We start from the raw sequence: 16,220 nt of genomic DNA, 5'->3' as shown, positions 1-16,220 counted from the left end.
ATAAGGTAAAGTAACTTCAGTAGAGGTTTAAAAAAGCATTAAAAATTATTTTTAAAAAAACTTAATCTAAGTTCACAGTAGAAACAGGGACAGAAGCCGGGTCCCTCAATTTTCCATTCACTGAATCATCCACTAACCTGGGGGACTCCTCAAGTGTTTATTCTCATAAATACCATCCCAAACAGTACAGCAGTCTATAGCGTCCACAACTCACACAGGCAGCGCAAGTATGCAGATAGAAAAGTCTCTCTGTCTACAAGCAGCAGAGCATCTAGGCTCAGCTACCGCCATCCTCCTCTCACAGGTTCATATACATCTGCAATTTCTAAATGTGATAGAATGAACAAATACTGGAATTGTGTTGATGGACAACACAACCTAAAGACTTTAAGAATCCAGAACTAACCCTAATTAGACCACATCAACAAGAATGTGACACTGGTACATCAAGTACTTCTCAAGTTGCTCACGCACTGGAACATAGGGTTAAGAAACTTTGAGATTTAGGTCAAGGTGTCACAGGAGCGTTCTGGGAGGTAAAAACCAAGTGACAGCAGATCAGTGCTGGAGGCTAGGAGGGAATTCCTGAGGCTGACTCATACAACGTACAAACAGGTATCTTTATCAGAAGCTTCTCAAGCTTCCAATAAGGAAATACATTCAGGTCAAAGCACGTGAACTCTGGTAATTTTCCTACGCTGGAATACAATTTTGATCAAAGGCTGCTGGTGACATCTTGACACAGCATCTCATAATGCCTCAGAGGAAATGGAAAACAGAAGGCGCTGAAAGTGGGAGAAAGCTGGCAGATGTGAAATGGGACTTCTTGAAAGTTACCCACCCCCTCTGGAAGGGTCCTCCAGAAGCAATGGACTGAATCAGACTGTGTTAAATTTACTCACACAGAGCTCTTAGCAAAAGCAGGGTTTGGAAAGTTCATTCTAACACCCAGTGTTTCTCTTCCCTATTCCAACAATTCAGGAAATACTGGAATGCAACCATAAATGGGACAAGTGCTGAGAAATCAAAGATGATCAAATCCCCCTTCAGAGCAAGGGAACAAGAAAACTCAACTAAGATTCAACAGATAAAGTAATCTGACCCCAGTAATTCATCAGAAGCAGACAGTGAGAAGCTTCTTAGAGATATATCTGGTCTTCAAGATGTTGCTACATCACTGTGACTTGTCATCACATCACATGGATTTAGAAGGGGACCATTTTATAGTAAGAAATAAATGTTTGCAAAAGCAGTTCTGAGTAAGGACTGAACAATAGTTATTTATAACTCCTGAGAAAACATGTTCAAGCAGGCAAATAAATATTTTCTTTTTAGACAGCTACGAAAAAAAAACCCGCTACACTCAGATCAAGTGCTGCTCCTAACCTCACAGGGACTAATCCCATTGCTGAGTTGTGCTCAACACAATCAACTTGAAGCATGACCAGTACTGAAGATCAGGTTGGAAAACATCACGAACATGCACAGTAAGAGACAGAGCCAGGCATAAGCTTTTCATAAATGAATGATTCCTTACCATCCCTCCGTACATTCACGTTTGCCACTCAGAAAAAGAAGCAAGGCACAGAAGAGATTTACGTGACTGGCTGTGACAGCATAAACGTGACTCAGTGAGCCCACCGGTTCTTCTCACAGCACCACAAGTGCTACAACCAACACCACCACAGTCAATGCTGCTCCTGGGCTCAGGGCAGACTGCCTGAATCAAAGTGGGCTGACGCCAGACACCTCAGGCTGTCAGAAAAAGCTTCACCTTAAGTTATATATAATATTGCATATATATACACATATACGCACATGTGCTATATGTAAATTCTTGCTAATACTACCTCTACTTTGCATGGGCTTATAACTAAGGCTCTCCAAAACGAGGAAAGAGAAAAAGAAACAGACATTTTAATTAAGGGCTGTCCTAAGAGACAAGAAAGATCTACCATGCAGTATCCCACCCTTAACTATGAAAACAGCACGGTAGTTTTACATAACCAATTTTTTTTTAAATATTAATGAAACTAACATATATATTTGTTCTTTCTAAAACCCAGAGAGTCATTTTGTAACTCCAGGAAACTGTCTGTATTTATCTGCTTACCCTTTACAACACTACTGAATGACAGCACCTACAGAAGCTTCTTAAAACAAAGAGCAGCTCTTCTTTTCTCACAGAAGTTATACAAAATACCCGACATAAGGATTTAGCCTTGGCCGTCTCTAGAACATTGTTTGGGATATTTTACCTAGGCATTTCTGAGATAGTAATTCTGGAAGTCAGAAAGTTGTCACAGGCTGTGTCCTTGCTAGCAGAGGACTATTATTCTTCTAAGACAGACAGGTATGAACCTTTTCAAAAATTACCTCTTTGCCTATAAGCTGTTCCTCCTTTGCCAACAGGACCATCATGTACAGCAAACAGACAATCATGTTGTGAGTCTGAGGATGAGGGTTGGGATTCCAGGCATCAGAGAGGACACTGACCCAGTTTATTTCACATAAAACATAACCCAAGAATAAGAAACAACTCTTGGGGCTGCCTCTTTCAATCTAGGAAGGAGAAAGAAGAGAGGAAAAAAAGACAGGTACATAAAACAATGTAAGATAAATACACTCATACTTTTCCACTCCTTAGCCAACCACAAATCCACAGCAGCATTTTAGATTGGCAGAGGAGCAGACAGACACTGCTTCTCCACCATTTTGCCCCCCACCAGAAGAATGGCACATATAACTTTCCAAGCCTCTCAAACAGCCAGTACAGAATACCAAGCTACTGCAAACCAGAAAGAAATAATCTATTACAAACTCTTAGCTGCATGATTGGATCCATTTCTCTGCACTCTAAGAGAAACTAAGAAACTCTGAGCCTGTTCAGAACTGCATGAAGAACTCACCCTAAACAGATAAGCAGTCAATCCTGGAGCATTTCCACACCTGTCTACAGGTTTACATTGTCTCAGACAACTTCGAAGTGAGAACACAGCAATAGTAAAATATATTAACTCTAACTAAATACATACTAAATATATATGTAATAATTGAGACATTCAGAGAGAGCAACAACAGATTACAAAGACTGCCAGCTTTACAGCTCCCCACAACTTTGTATAAGACTTCATAGCCCTCCTTCACAAAAATCAATCACAAAATGAGCAGCTGTGAATACTACAATTTTAAAAGCTTACTTGCTAAAGCACTGTCACCAGCTCTCCAGTTATTTTCAAGGGCAACACTGATTATGAACTTAATTCAAAGGATGCCAGTGTACTCACTTTAAAGAACTCTTCCATAAGCATCTGGTCTGGATGCATTTCCTTCCATGGAAGCCTTCTGAACTCAGTATGGAAAGTATAGAGAATAAACTCAGGCATTTTGGGGGCTGTACAATATTCACAGTAGTGCATTAGATGTAACCAGAGAGCCCCATGGTGGCTTGGCAACAGCTTGTCTAGATTCAAAGGATATAGTTGAATTAACAACAAAAAAAAATTCAGGGAAAGCTTGATTACAGAAGAAAGTCCAATTTTGAAGATGCAAAACCATAAATGCAAGTTACACCAAAATACTTGTGCCAAAGAAAAAAAATCTGCACTTTAAGCTTTTAGATTTTTTTTTTTTCCTCCAAATCAACAAGTGAGGGAGCTTATGATTTCATGCGTTTCCTCGATCTTTTGAAGGGTTGCTGGACAATAATCTGAAGTCCTTCCATGCAGAACTTCACTGTTTTTGTGAGGGTTTTTGTTTTGGTTTTGTTTTTAAAAAAGATCTTATGAATCTGGAATCTTATAAAACATGCAAAGATACATTATTTTTATTTATTTATTTCTACAAGATAAGTTTGAATCCAGTTCATCCCTGAAGGTCGTTAAAAGGCATTTGTGAAATTAATTTTTTCCCCCATTCCTCTGTCTAACTACACATTAGGCACAATAAGCAATACTAAATAGGAGATCATAATGGTTGGTCCTGGAGATTAAATTACCCCCAAGACTCGCAGTCGAGACACAGGTATTGGTCATCGTGACATGGTACTGAATATGTTATACAGGAACAACATACAGACCTGGAATGAAGTCATGCAATTCTCAGGACAGCTCATTTTGTTTTGCTTTCCTTCACATTAACTTTGTTATCTGACAGATATGCATTTATCAATCACATCATCTACCCTTGCCAAGGAAAACAGCTGTCTTAAGGACGAAATACAGAAATGCTCCTGGCACCACTGCAGTGATCATGTTGGCTAAAAGTTCGTAACAAACAAAATCCCCTCACGTCCCACATCTCAATCAAAATCTTTTTTAGTGTACTAGAACAGAAAGCGTCACTGCATTAAAATAGCGTGGACTTCACGTACCTTTAAAACTCTCGTGCAAAAGCTTGATGCAATCTGTAAACAAACAGACCATGGTGGATGCTACGGGATTGTCGCTCTCTAACCAAGGGTAGCAGGGCTGGGTACTTAAAAGAAGAAGCGAAGCAACACAAATTTCAGTGCTGAGTTACCAGACCATAAACAGATCATAAACACTTAAATGATTTAAATATTCTAAAGCATAGTAAATCAATATAGTAGGTATCAGTAGTCCTTTCATTCAAACTCAGCTCTAGAACTCCCTGTTTCTTCCTTAGAAGAGGTACATATTTTAACGTCACGCAGAACATCCACGATACCATTGAGTAAGCAGAGATTACTTGTTTGATATTTCCTAACTGAATTAAATACCAAAACACAGGAATTTCTGAATGACAACACATACCACCTGCGGTCAACCTTCTAATTAAATGTTGGAGGTGTGCTCACAGCTCAAAAAGCTTTTGGCTTTGGAAGAAGGTAAAATTTAAGTGTACAACATTACAAATAACTCCCCATGTGAAGACAGAGGTACACAAGACACTAGATCACCACAGAACTGATTTGGTCCAAGACTTCTTTACGTACCACTGGCATTTGGGGTTGTATTTGTTTGGCACTTTTGGTTTGTTTTGTTTTAAACTAAGGATTTATCCATATTATGGAAGCTAAAAAAAAAAAAAAATCTAAAATTTAAACCCAAGTGTTTTCAGAACTAAGTGTAATTTGTATTTTTCTCATCTCTGCTTCCTGACCAGAGCTTGGTTATATTTCTTGTACCTAAAACAATTAGTCAATCCCAGTCTTGGAAAATTTGATTTAAGAAACTCATTAATTAGTTCCGTAATTGTTAAGGATATGACAGAAGTCACAGCTATTTAATGGAAGGTCACAATACAGTCATGAATTAGAAAAAATCAGATAACAATGAAAGACATTCCTATAGGGTTAAAGTCCTTACTTGAGCAAAAACTCATTTAATTTTAAAATGCAATATATACCTTGCATCTTCCTTATCCAAGACCAGTATCCATGGTTTAAACAGTCCAGCAATGACTGAATACAAGGACTGCAATGCTAGAAGAAAATAAAAAAGTTACTTTTTTTCCCCTCAAATTATCACCAGTGAACATACCACATTTTTCCAAACTTGGATACAATGTCTTTTGCTTATTCCAACATTTAATCAGTTCTTCCTGGTCAAATAAAAATTTAAAATACAATACGCTTATTAGTTACCCTGGTCAACAATCTGATTGTTTTAACAACCACCATAAGCATTTTAGATGTTTTATTAATATCACTTTAATACATCTGAGATTGGGGGGGGTAATGACAATTCACACTTTAAACCTGCATATACTAAAATAAAAGGCATTTTGGCAATTTTCTCCAAATCAAAATCACACCCTGATGAAATTCAGTAGTCCCCTGTTCCAAACCTCTACTCAGTGCAGAAGACTGTATTTTTCTTTGAAGAAACTGATGATCTCTTCACAAAATATTTTTAAAGCAAACTCAAACATAAACAAGCTTCCTCCAACAAGCATAAAGATAAAGCATAAAGTCCCACATGGCCATGAAGTGGCGTCAATATTTCCCGTCTGTATTTTAATGTTCTCATCATTGTACAAATGCAGAGTAAGAAGATTTTTCTGTATATTTAAATGGTATTTAACAGAGGAAATTAGAGAAACTGAGTGCCTGTTCTTAAGTAATTTGCTTTTAAACACATTACCTGCCAGAATTCTGTTACTGCCAACAGGCTCTTGTGCTAAATTGGCAACTTCGGTGTCAATAAGCCGTTTAACAAGATATTCCAGAAATGTATTCACTTCAGCCACATAAGGACTCCATTTTGAAAACAGGCCAAAAGTCCTGAAGTCCATCGAAGCCAGTCGGAGTTTGCAGAAAGATGTGGAAAGCCATTCCATTGTCTCTCTAACCTGTGAAAAGGAGGAAACTATTAATCAGCTACAGAAAGACTGCACAGCAGTATTATTTGTCACTGGTGGGCATCTGTTTCAGCTGAAAAACATAATAAATCAACCAAAGAGGCACTCACCTGTTCTGCAGAGAGAAGAATTTTTGCTGCATCCCGCAATACAGGACTTTCAGTAGAATCACTTTTCTTGAAGCTTCCCTGTTTAGTCACTGGTGAACCACATCCCAAAGCTTTAAGTGATGCCTTCCAACAGTCAGGGCTTAGCAGCTGCTCTGATGAGCCTTAGGAGAAAGAGAAGGGAAAGCATTTGTGAAAATCAGGAGAAGGATATTAGTCCGTTTTTCAATACAAGTCAGAAAAGGTTGAAATTAGAGCTCCCTACTACATAAAAATATCACATAAGGCGTGAGTTTGAAAGCCCCAAGTTTAAGGGTGAGAGGTATCTCTAATTCCCAAACATAAGGAATTTAACATTCCCTGTTGGCATCCACATGCTCTCTTCCTACGTACTTAGTACATCTCTGGCTACAAAGACATATTAAGAGACAGCTGCTGCCTCAGCACATATGGTTTGACAGAAAGGAAGTACTTTTGTTCTCATTTTAGAAGCACAGCAGATTCTAGGTAGCATCTAATGTCAACCAAGACATTTTCAGCAGATTTCAGTATCAGTCCCAGGTCCCCATAATTCCAGTTCCCAGTTTGACATTGAAGGGTGCTCAAGAACAAGGATGCTACATTACAGACTGGGGCATAATTGTAAGTGCTTACATTAATAGAAACCTCTCCTCCATCCTTCTCCTGTAATATGGGCTGAAAATATGTTGTCACTGACGCATGTACTTTGATCTGCAGAATAGCATTTCTTCCTAGCAGAGCTAAAATATGTCTAATAAAAACATATCACATAGCATGCACATAAAAGTGCATACAGAAACTTAAGAAAGTTTAAATCATTCCATATTTGTTGTTATTTAACTCTACTGCATGCAGTTCATATGCACAATGAAGAAGTTCTGTACAAAAGGCTTAGTACGCATTGATTCAGATACTCACTTTGCACGAACAATCTTAGGAAATCACTATAGTGGTCAGGGAACTGATACTCAAGAAGGTTAGTCCAATGCTTGCAGAAGATATTAAAGGGCATCAAAATATCTTCTTCAGGTTCAAGGCCACATGCATTGAGAGCCAAGTGAATAGACTCCAGAAGCTTGGTACGTTCAGATAGAGGTGGCTTAGCAACGCTTAGCCATTGCGTAAGGTCAAACTAGAACAGAGGACAGGAAGCATTTGTAATTAGAAGCTTTAACAGCCACCACACCTTTAGGAGAAGGGAGAAATTGTCAGGGGAAAAAAAAAATCCTGATGTTTTTATGTATTTAAGAAAAACCTAATGAATTTGCACCTCATTAGCCCTAACTCAAAACCAAGGTAATGCTCTCCAAAGGTTACGATTTTAGCATATTGCAGAAGTCCCCAAATTTAGGAAACAGCTCTTGGCAGGGATTCTCAGATTCATAAAGATGTGTATGAATTTCCATGCTTCGGTCTCCACAGTCCATACATTTTCAGGTGGAGACGCAAAACTTTTGTAGCCTCTAGGCCATCTGTTCAGACCTAGGTCAAGAGACAATGCTGATCAGTGCCGCTAAAGACAGCTCAGTCATGCCCAAAACAGACTGCCTGCTATTCACAGCTGCCGAACCCTGTCTCTGTGTAACTAATGAAGAGAATCAGAGCAATATCAAAGCCTAAGTACAATAGTAATTTCTCCACCGACAATACACGCAGACAGTACCACACAGCCCCGAAACCAGAGATGTGCAAATCACTTGCTCTTACCTAACTCTGTATGTTTTAAGATAGGCAGGAAGGACATGGGTGCCAAACGGTGATGGAAGCTTCAGACACTGTTTCAAATTTTTGTTTGTTTGTTTTTATTTTTAAGATACCTGGGATTCACTGGCTATTTTGATGAATGTCCCTGCAGAGATATCAGGCAGAAGCAGACATTGAGAGCCTGCTTTAATTTCCAGAGTAAGAATGCACTGAAGAGTAAGCACTAGGAAGCACATACTGATACTATCTGGGCTAGGAAAGGGAAGTTTAAGCCTCCTATTTGCTTTTGCCTCCAGCCCCTTTTGAGCTTGAACACAACACACATCATTCAGGATGAGCAATACAGGTCTATAGAACCTGCCAATGTTATTTTAAATTACCAGATTTGTACCTCTTTCTTCCTTGGCGTAAAGTCACAGTCTTTAGGGAAAGAACACGCACAGAAGCAACCCACAAACCAGACGCAGTATTCACGAATGCTTTACCTTTGTCAGCAGCATGAAGACAACATCACTGTTATCCTCACTCAAAAAGGCCACGACTTTTTCGTATAAAGTCACAAATTCACTGGGAGAGGCAACAGGAGTGAAGTAAGGAGAAAGAAGAGTACAGAGCCTTCGATTCTGCAGGATCGTCTGGAGGAGACGTTTGCACTCTGACTTGGTCCCACTGATGAACACCTGAGGAAATTGGGAATGGTGAGAAAAAAAGGCCTAGTATGAATCCATTGGGGGGGGGGGGGGAACAAACAAACAACCTCTTAGAGCTTTTTGTCAATACAACCACAATTTTCAGTCTGTTTAAAAAAAGTTTTGTCAAAAATGACAGACTGTATGAGATCAACTTTAACTAAATACTGCTGTACCACAAAATGCAATGTAAAAATAAACATTTCCCTAGCACACTTAAGAACAGCACTTGTGACCAGACACACATTGCATAAAAATACCTAGAAATCCAATTTTTCTGATGGGTTAACAAAAACAGTGTTAATGGTGTCTAAACACAGAGGTTGAGAAGATTTATGTCAGCTAGAAAATGATCCATAACAGCAAAATCTATGCCAAAACACTCTTTTACACACCAGAAGTACCCAGACTTTAATTACCTGCCCAAAAATTCAGCCTAACTTAGCACTTAACTAACACAGCAAGCATTTATTAGCACTAAGCAGGCATCTCAGAGCAACAGTTTTTATTTTGCTTATATGCAAGCTTTAACCCTCCTAAAGATTGTGTATATTATACAATAACTTGAAAGGAAAATGGGATAGAAGCTTAGAAGTCAATTTTCAGGCTTCTGAATGTTTTATACCCCCAATATCAGCAGACAATTGGAATAAGCATTAGGCATCCCAATATCAGAGAACAAACTCACTTGGCCTAGAATCTCAATGCAGGACGTGAAGAACTGCCTTGTGGGAGGATTGCGTTGAGTTTCATCACACACATATTCCACTAATGTAAAAAACAAACTAATTCCGACTTTCTTAATTGCAGGCATAGGCTGCACCTTGTAGATATTTATTAAGGCCCTGCAAAAAAAAAAAAAAAAAAAGCAGATTAAATTTACATATGGAAAATAATCTGTGACAATAAAGAAAGGTTTCTTGCCAATATATAGCCTTGAGATGGGTATTCCCGGTTTACAGGATAATCAAGCATGGGATCACAGAATCACAGCATGATTGAGGTTGGAAGGGACCTCTGGAGGACATCTGGACCAACTCCGCCTTCTCGAGCGGGGCCACCTACAGCTAGTTGCCCAGGACTATCTCCAGATGGCTTTTGAGTATCTCCAAGGATGGAGACTCCGCAACCTCTCTGGGCAGCCTGTGTCACCCCTCACAGTAAAAAAGCGTAGAGGGAACCTCTTGTGTCTCAGTTTGTGCCCATTGCCTCTTGTCCTGTCACTGGGCACCCCTGCAAAGAGCCTGGCTCCATCTTCTTTGCAACCTCCCTTCAGTTATTTCTATACATTGATGAGAACCCCCTGACCCTTTTCATACCCAGGCTGAACAGCCCCAGGTTTAGCTCAAGCAATTTTGCTGCCTGAAATGGGTACCTCTAAACCTTAGACAGTCTCCATAATCAGAGTCAGAAAGTGATCATCAAAAGATTTTTCACAGCATAGTTCCAACAGATTGTTTCTCCCTCAAATCATATGTTCATCATGTTCTTAGGCCATCTAAACTATATCTGTAATGCAAGAAAATTTAACCTCATTTTGCTTAACAGGCTCAGCAATAAAAGAATTAAAACAAAATCAATCTTTTCTTGTGTATTGCCAAGTAAGTGTTTTATTGCACTCAAACCCCCATCTTCATTGAGTCTGAATTAAAATATCTGAAGAACATGCAATTCCACAGATGTAAATCCCAAGAACTAGATCATCCACAGAATTTTTCAGATTAATGATCAAGAATAAACATGTACAAATAGTAAACCAATGTCTTCACTTGTAGAGTAAGTACACTTTGTAGAAAACTAACTACACTAAAAGAATCCCAGCAGAAATCTAGGAGATTGAGAAGAATGGTGTTGCAAAACTGGACCTCTGGGATGAACTCTAAAAGGCCTTCAAGAGGAAGGCAGCCTTGGACTAACCCATTTATTCACTCCCCCAAAAGAAGTGATATTATATAGTCCTCTTCCACTGCACAATTTTGTTTCATATATTGAAAAGCTACTCAAATCATAACTCTCTATTAAAGAACTATGTCCTGCACTATAACAGGGAAAAACCTACAGAGAGATATTAAAAACATATACTTTAACCTATGGCTGAGACAGCCGTGGTACAAGTTTGCCATTTCCTGAAGTTTAATATAGCATCTCCATCATCACTCGATGTGCTTTCGCAGGGTTAGAAGGGCTATTCTAATGCAGAATACAATAAATTGAAGTAGAAAACAATACTGTGTGCTCTGTGGAGGCTGAATGACCAGCAGTTAGCTCTCCTGATAATACACAGAGTTATTCCTTTAAAGGTCTGTGTCACAAACATACAGGCCTCAGGATTCCAGCTCTGCTGTTGACCCAAGCTGATAAGCATTACGAAAAACACACAAACAGATTCCACATTTTTACTCTATTATACAGAAAAAGAAATATAAAACATCACTACCTAAAACAGTATCTGAACAACCTACGTTATAAAATTTTCCACATGTACTGCTGCTTCCACAACACCCAGAGAAGGTGGCTTCGTAGCTTCTGCCTGCAGTTGTCTCACTTCTTTACGCAAAGCATGAAGCTGCTGGCTCACCGCTTCATTTTTATGTTTCCCTTCAAACTAAATGACAGAAAGACACATATTCATTTCAGAATAATATCTTTGCTCAAATTCTTCGATGTTGCACCTATATGTAAAAATGAAGCAGAGCCCAGTAAGAGAACTCTGAATATAGGTGGTTTTCCCCTGAGAGTTTTGATGAGATTTAGTACATCGTGCCCACGCACACATCCTTGGTCATGTTCCTATTTAATTATCATACACTAATATAATCCATGTCTTTCATGTAAGACTTTTAACCCACAAGGACTGAAACAGAGGGGATCAAGAAATTCTTATACCAAGCAACATGGGAATACTTCTATAAACATTTTCATACTTCTATTCCTAGGTGAGCATATTCCCACATTCACACACTGGGAAGCCGTTTAGAATGGACACTATGAGCAAAACCAATTTTATGCAACAACTTATTCTTCAGCTGTTGATCTGCATCTCCTTATGAGCATTACGTATTAGGTACTTCAGGTAACCATGATGTGTGCATGGATTTATTTGGTTAACTGCTACCATTCTCATAACCATTCAGTCATTTCACTTTCATTATCCATGTCCAACAGCCCCAAAACAGAAGTGATGTCATGTCTCTAACCTGGATTGTTAGAAGAGCTGCTCCCTGGCAGCCTTTATTTGAAGTTCCCCGGCACTCCAAATGGAGGGTGATCTGCTCTTCCCGATTGACATAGAGCTTAGGTAGTGTGTCCAGTATTTCACTATTGAGAGCAACATGCTGAGATTCCCAGAGAGCTGCAGTTCTGAAAAGCATTTATTAATAAAGTTACCAAAATCTTTACTGAAAACAGCAATACTAAGAATTTATAAGGAAGAGATGAGACTTCAATTTAATGCGCTGTACAAAGACTCGTGACACTTTCCTAGAAAGCATAAAAGGTTATTAAATGAAATTGAGTTAAAACTTCAAAGTAATAGCACTTCAAAGTAACAAAGAAATAGGTTCGTAAGAACAAAACTACTCATGCCTGCATGAGTTCTTTTAAATTATTCTATATAACAACCTGGAAGGAAATTAAGTAGATCACCCTCTGTAGGAAATGTAATTTTCCATGAGACAAAAAAGCTGGACTGTGGGATGATTCAGTTAACAAAAACAAGCCCACCTAAAATTCCTGCTGGAATTGTTTAGACACATCCTCTCTTGGGCTTAGCGAGTTTTGGGGTGTTTTTTTTGTTTGGTTGTTTTTTTTAATGATAATATTGATATTAAATGACTACTTTGGGCAAGAACAGCTGTAGATTCATAAGCTGTGTTTGAAAATACTTCAGCTGAATTCTCTTAGTAGGAATATTAAAAACAAAGTCTCCTCTCTTTCACACACAAACCTAATAGACCCAGAAACCAGATTTTTCTCTTGGGAGTTCCAGCGCTTCATACTGCAGCTACTACATTAGTGCAAATGGGTTAACCAACTTATTGTCAACAAATCTAGGCTAAAGGGAGGCTTTATTTTAAGAAGGATGCCAAATGAGAACAGAAACTGTAGAAGTTAGATGTCGGCTGATGTAATCTCAGTCATTAGATAAGACTAGTAGTCTTGTCTTAGTTACAGGAGTGGAATAACAACGATAGCCGGGGGGGGGGGGGAGGAAAAAAAAAAAACTGAGGCAAGAAGCAGAAGTCAAATACTGACAGTCTTGTGCCAACACCACAAACGAGGCTGCTGTAAAGGGCACCTGAAGACACTGCTAGACAAGCTAGTGAGGCAGAAGGCAAACATCTATGTCTTACTTGGCATGTCGCTGCAAGACATTGAAGTCCATGCGCATGAGCTGAATTGCTTCTTTCTGACTTACTAGACTGGCAGAGGAAATAACTGGCACAGGAGCTTTCATTGTCTGGAGTGGAAGAAGGGGCTTGGGAGTATCAAACTTCTTCAAATTATTGATTATCCTCTCTTTGGCTAGAAAAGAAAGCAAAAGCAAGTTTTGTCAGTAAGAAAAGTTTAGGTGAAACTGAACAACTTTTTTTTTTTTGCATGAAACATTTTTAGCAGCAGACATTTCTTAGGATTCCTCCCTTTTAAAAAAAAAAATCACTTAAACTTTGTCAACAAAAATAGGAAAAGTAGTTATTTCACACGTCTAATTTTCATAACCAGCTCCATCACACAAACATGAGGATCCAAGGCCCTACTGTTTTCCTTGTTACCCCCAGCCACTACCTTCTACCCTTCCAATTTTCCTGTTATCGCCCCATTTATTCCCCTCATCTGACAGAGGCTCCCAGACCCAGTCTGCTAAGCCAAATTCATCTTCCTTTCCCTACAATTCATCCTCGTCTCTAGTCTTGTCAGCTCCAATTCCCCCCCAAAGTGCAGCCTCTCTCCAGGTCAGCTCTCTCCTCCTGCTGATTCCCATTCAGCTCCTTTGCCCAAATAATGCTAATTCACCTATGAAACTATTCCAGTTTCCTTCTATTCCCCTCCCTCCCCTTTTTTAATTAGCCCCCCAAAAATCCAGTCTCATTATATCCTTAATATACCTACCATGACTATTACCTGCTTCTGTGCTACAACAACCCTTTCACCATGCCAAAATTCCAGGGAAATAGCAAGGAAAGGCATTGGGAACAACAACAACAAAAGAAAAAACACTAAACAGAGACAATCTTTCTGTTTTCAGTTACAGTGGTTTTTGCCTTTGCTTGCAGCTGTCTCTATCTAAACTTTGGGAAAGTTCAGCCTGTCTGGAGTATGCTCTGTGTGGAAGAATGTTTGGGACGCTCACCGACGAAGCTCTAGTCACAATATGACCTGCTGTTCTGTGATGGGGCAAACTTTAAACCAAAAACATTGACATTAGCCTCTCACAAGGGGCATCTTAGTGAGAACACCATGAAAACTTTACGCAAAATACTGTACCCATAGAAAATAAACTGTATTAACATCTTTATTCACGGACATAATTATGTTCCTAAAGAAACCAGGCCTTCATAATAATTCTTTCTGGCCCAGTTTCATTAACGATATTATCATCTCTTACCTGATAAAGGGTTAGTGAAATCTGTTTGCCCTGCAAAAGCACAGGTTGTATGCGATTCAAGCTGAACCTGCAGCCAAAGGTTTAGAGCTTCCTGAAACTCGTGGTGTATGAGTTCAACATTGACATACTCCATCCACAAATCCTAAAGCACAAAAGAATTAAATTATCATTCCCATTTTGCTCAGTACCTTCTACTGTCCATCCATTCCAGTAGCTGGGGAACTAAAATAAGTACACAAAACTAGACTCTGCAGTTTTAAGTCATAGGAAAATTATTACTGGGGGGGGGGGGGGGGGGGGGGGGAAATCTATACTGAAGAAAAAAACTGCAGAATTTTTATCACGTATACAGATAAGCCACTGAAAAGCATTCATGACAGAGAAGAAATCTGACAAACACATACAGTATAATTTCTAACAAATAAGGGAGAAAGGGTACAGATTATTTAAACTCTGTAGCACAGAGGAAACCAAGATAGTGTAAAACATCACGGCATGATTAACTGTAATCAGGCTAAAGCAGGCTGCATTACCAGTAGTCACATACACTGGAGGAATAAAAACAAAGCAGGTATGAGGAAATGCCTTTCCAAAAATCTCCCCTCTCACAGGTTTTTTAATTATACTAACTCTTTAGGCTTACTGGACAGAATAATATACACTTCCCACTCGCTAATTTATATTTGAACCTGACATATTACAGACTACCAACATGAGCAGATTTCGGCTTCCACTCTTGTGTCATTTAAAGTTCCAACTTCAATAATTCTCTAAAATTATCTTAGAGTAATGTATAGAACAGCACAGAATAAGGACTGTGTTCTCATTAAGATATGCAAGGAATCTACGCATGAGTCCTCACTCTATTATAAAGGAAGACAGTTTGGGATAGCACAGGATTTGTTTAGGAAAAAAAGTTGGAGCTTTAAAGCTACCATACATTCTGTACGTGTATTAAAGACCAGTGACACCAAGTTTCTCACTACTTTAGAGGACCCACTTTAACAAGTGAAGTGAATTTTGGATCCCAGATTGGCAATGTCATTGGCACTTCACCTGTTGATTCTGCATGACTTTAGCAAGTCTATGTGCATCATATTGCTTCGGTAAAGAAGGAATGTATGTGTCTCCTTTCTGGAAACTCTCTTCTTCCAACCACAAAACAAAAACATTACAAAGCCTGAGAAGAAAAACAAAAAAAGGAAAAAAATAAATCAATGTGAACTTTAATTGTATGCATAGCATGTATTACACAGCAGTCTCAATCTGGGGTTTAGAGTTAAGGCAACAAATCATGTCACAAGGTGACATGGCTGAAAACGTAGGTGTTTCTGATGCCTTGTGACTAGTGTACTAAGTGTCAGTTCAAAGACCAGCAGGGGAAAGAAGCTATTTAGAAAAATATGAAGGGCAATAACCAAGAGTAACAGGACAAATTTTGAAAAGGAAAACATTTACGCAAGTTAGCAAACATGACCCAGGACTGGAAGTGTCTCTTACATCAGGGAATCATATTGACAACCCCATTCAACAGACATAATTTAATGAAGAAAAAAAAAGAGTATGTCTGAGCAAGTTTGGCTTCTCACCCCATACCTTCTCTAGAGTGCCTGCTCTAAAAGCTCACACCTCAGTTACATCATCTGATTTCCTGTCAGACTCAAATTCATGGCTAGTTTATTCCCATTTCCTCCTCTGCTACCACTGTACATACTTCTTTCTTCAACTGACATCACTCTACTGAGGGGTAGCCTTTTTATAATCATATCA

At 38.9% G+C, this 16,220-nt stretch overlaps 1 protein-coding gene across 6 annotated transcripts in view; it reads right to left on the bottom strand.

Moving 5' to 3' along the window:
- EPG5 (ectopic P-granules 5 autophagy tethering factor) overlaps positions 1-16,220 on the bottom strand; it is a 77,728-nt gene that overhangs the window by 29,766 nt on the left and 31,742 nt on the right. For all 6 annotated transcript variants that reach the window (XR_014230710.1, XR_014230711.1, XM_082336655.1 and 3 more), the window contains exons 24-37: positions 15,507-15,630; positions 14,451-14,592; positions 13,198-13,369; positions 12,043-12,205; positions 11,308-11,450; positions 9,534-9,690; positions 8,642-8,836; positions 7,371-7,584; positions 6,435-6,595; positions 6,108-6,315; positions 5,371-5,446; positions 4,373-4,476; positions 3,288-3,463; positions 2,377-2,562 (exon numbers count right to left, since the gene is read on the bottom strand). Coding sequence is in view for 4 of the 6 variants with exons in the window: in XM_082336655.1 (XP_082192781.1) it covers positions 2,377-2,562; positions 3,288-3,463; positions 4,373-4,476; positions 5,371-5,446; positions 6,108-6,315; positions 6,435-6,595; positions 7,371-7,584; positions 8,642-8,836; positions 9,534-9,690; positions 11,308-11,450; positions 12,043-12,205; positions 13,198-13,369; positions 14,451-14,592; positions 15,507-15,630 (2,221 nt within the window). In the remaining 2 variants the exon portion in view is untranslated. The remainder of the gene's footprint in view (positions 1-2,376; positions 2,563-3,287; positions 3,464-4,372; positions 4,477-5,370; positions 5,447-6,107; positions 6,316-6,434; positions 6,596-7,370; positions 7,585-8,641; positions 8,837-9,533; positions 9,691-11,307; positions 11,451-12,042; positions 12,206-13,197; positions 13,370-14,450; positions 14,593-15,506; positions 15,631-16,220) is intronic.

Source organism: Platalea leucorodia (assembly GCF_965183815.1).
Source record: "Platalea leucorodia genome assembly, chromosome: Z".
NCBI lineage: Eukaryota > Metazoa > Chordata > Aves > Pelecaniformes > Threskiornithidae > Platalea > Platalea leucorodia.
The sequence above is the reverse complement of the archived record's forward strand: the minus strand, read 5'-3'. Positions and strand labels throughout refer to the sequence as shown.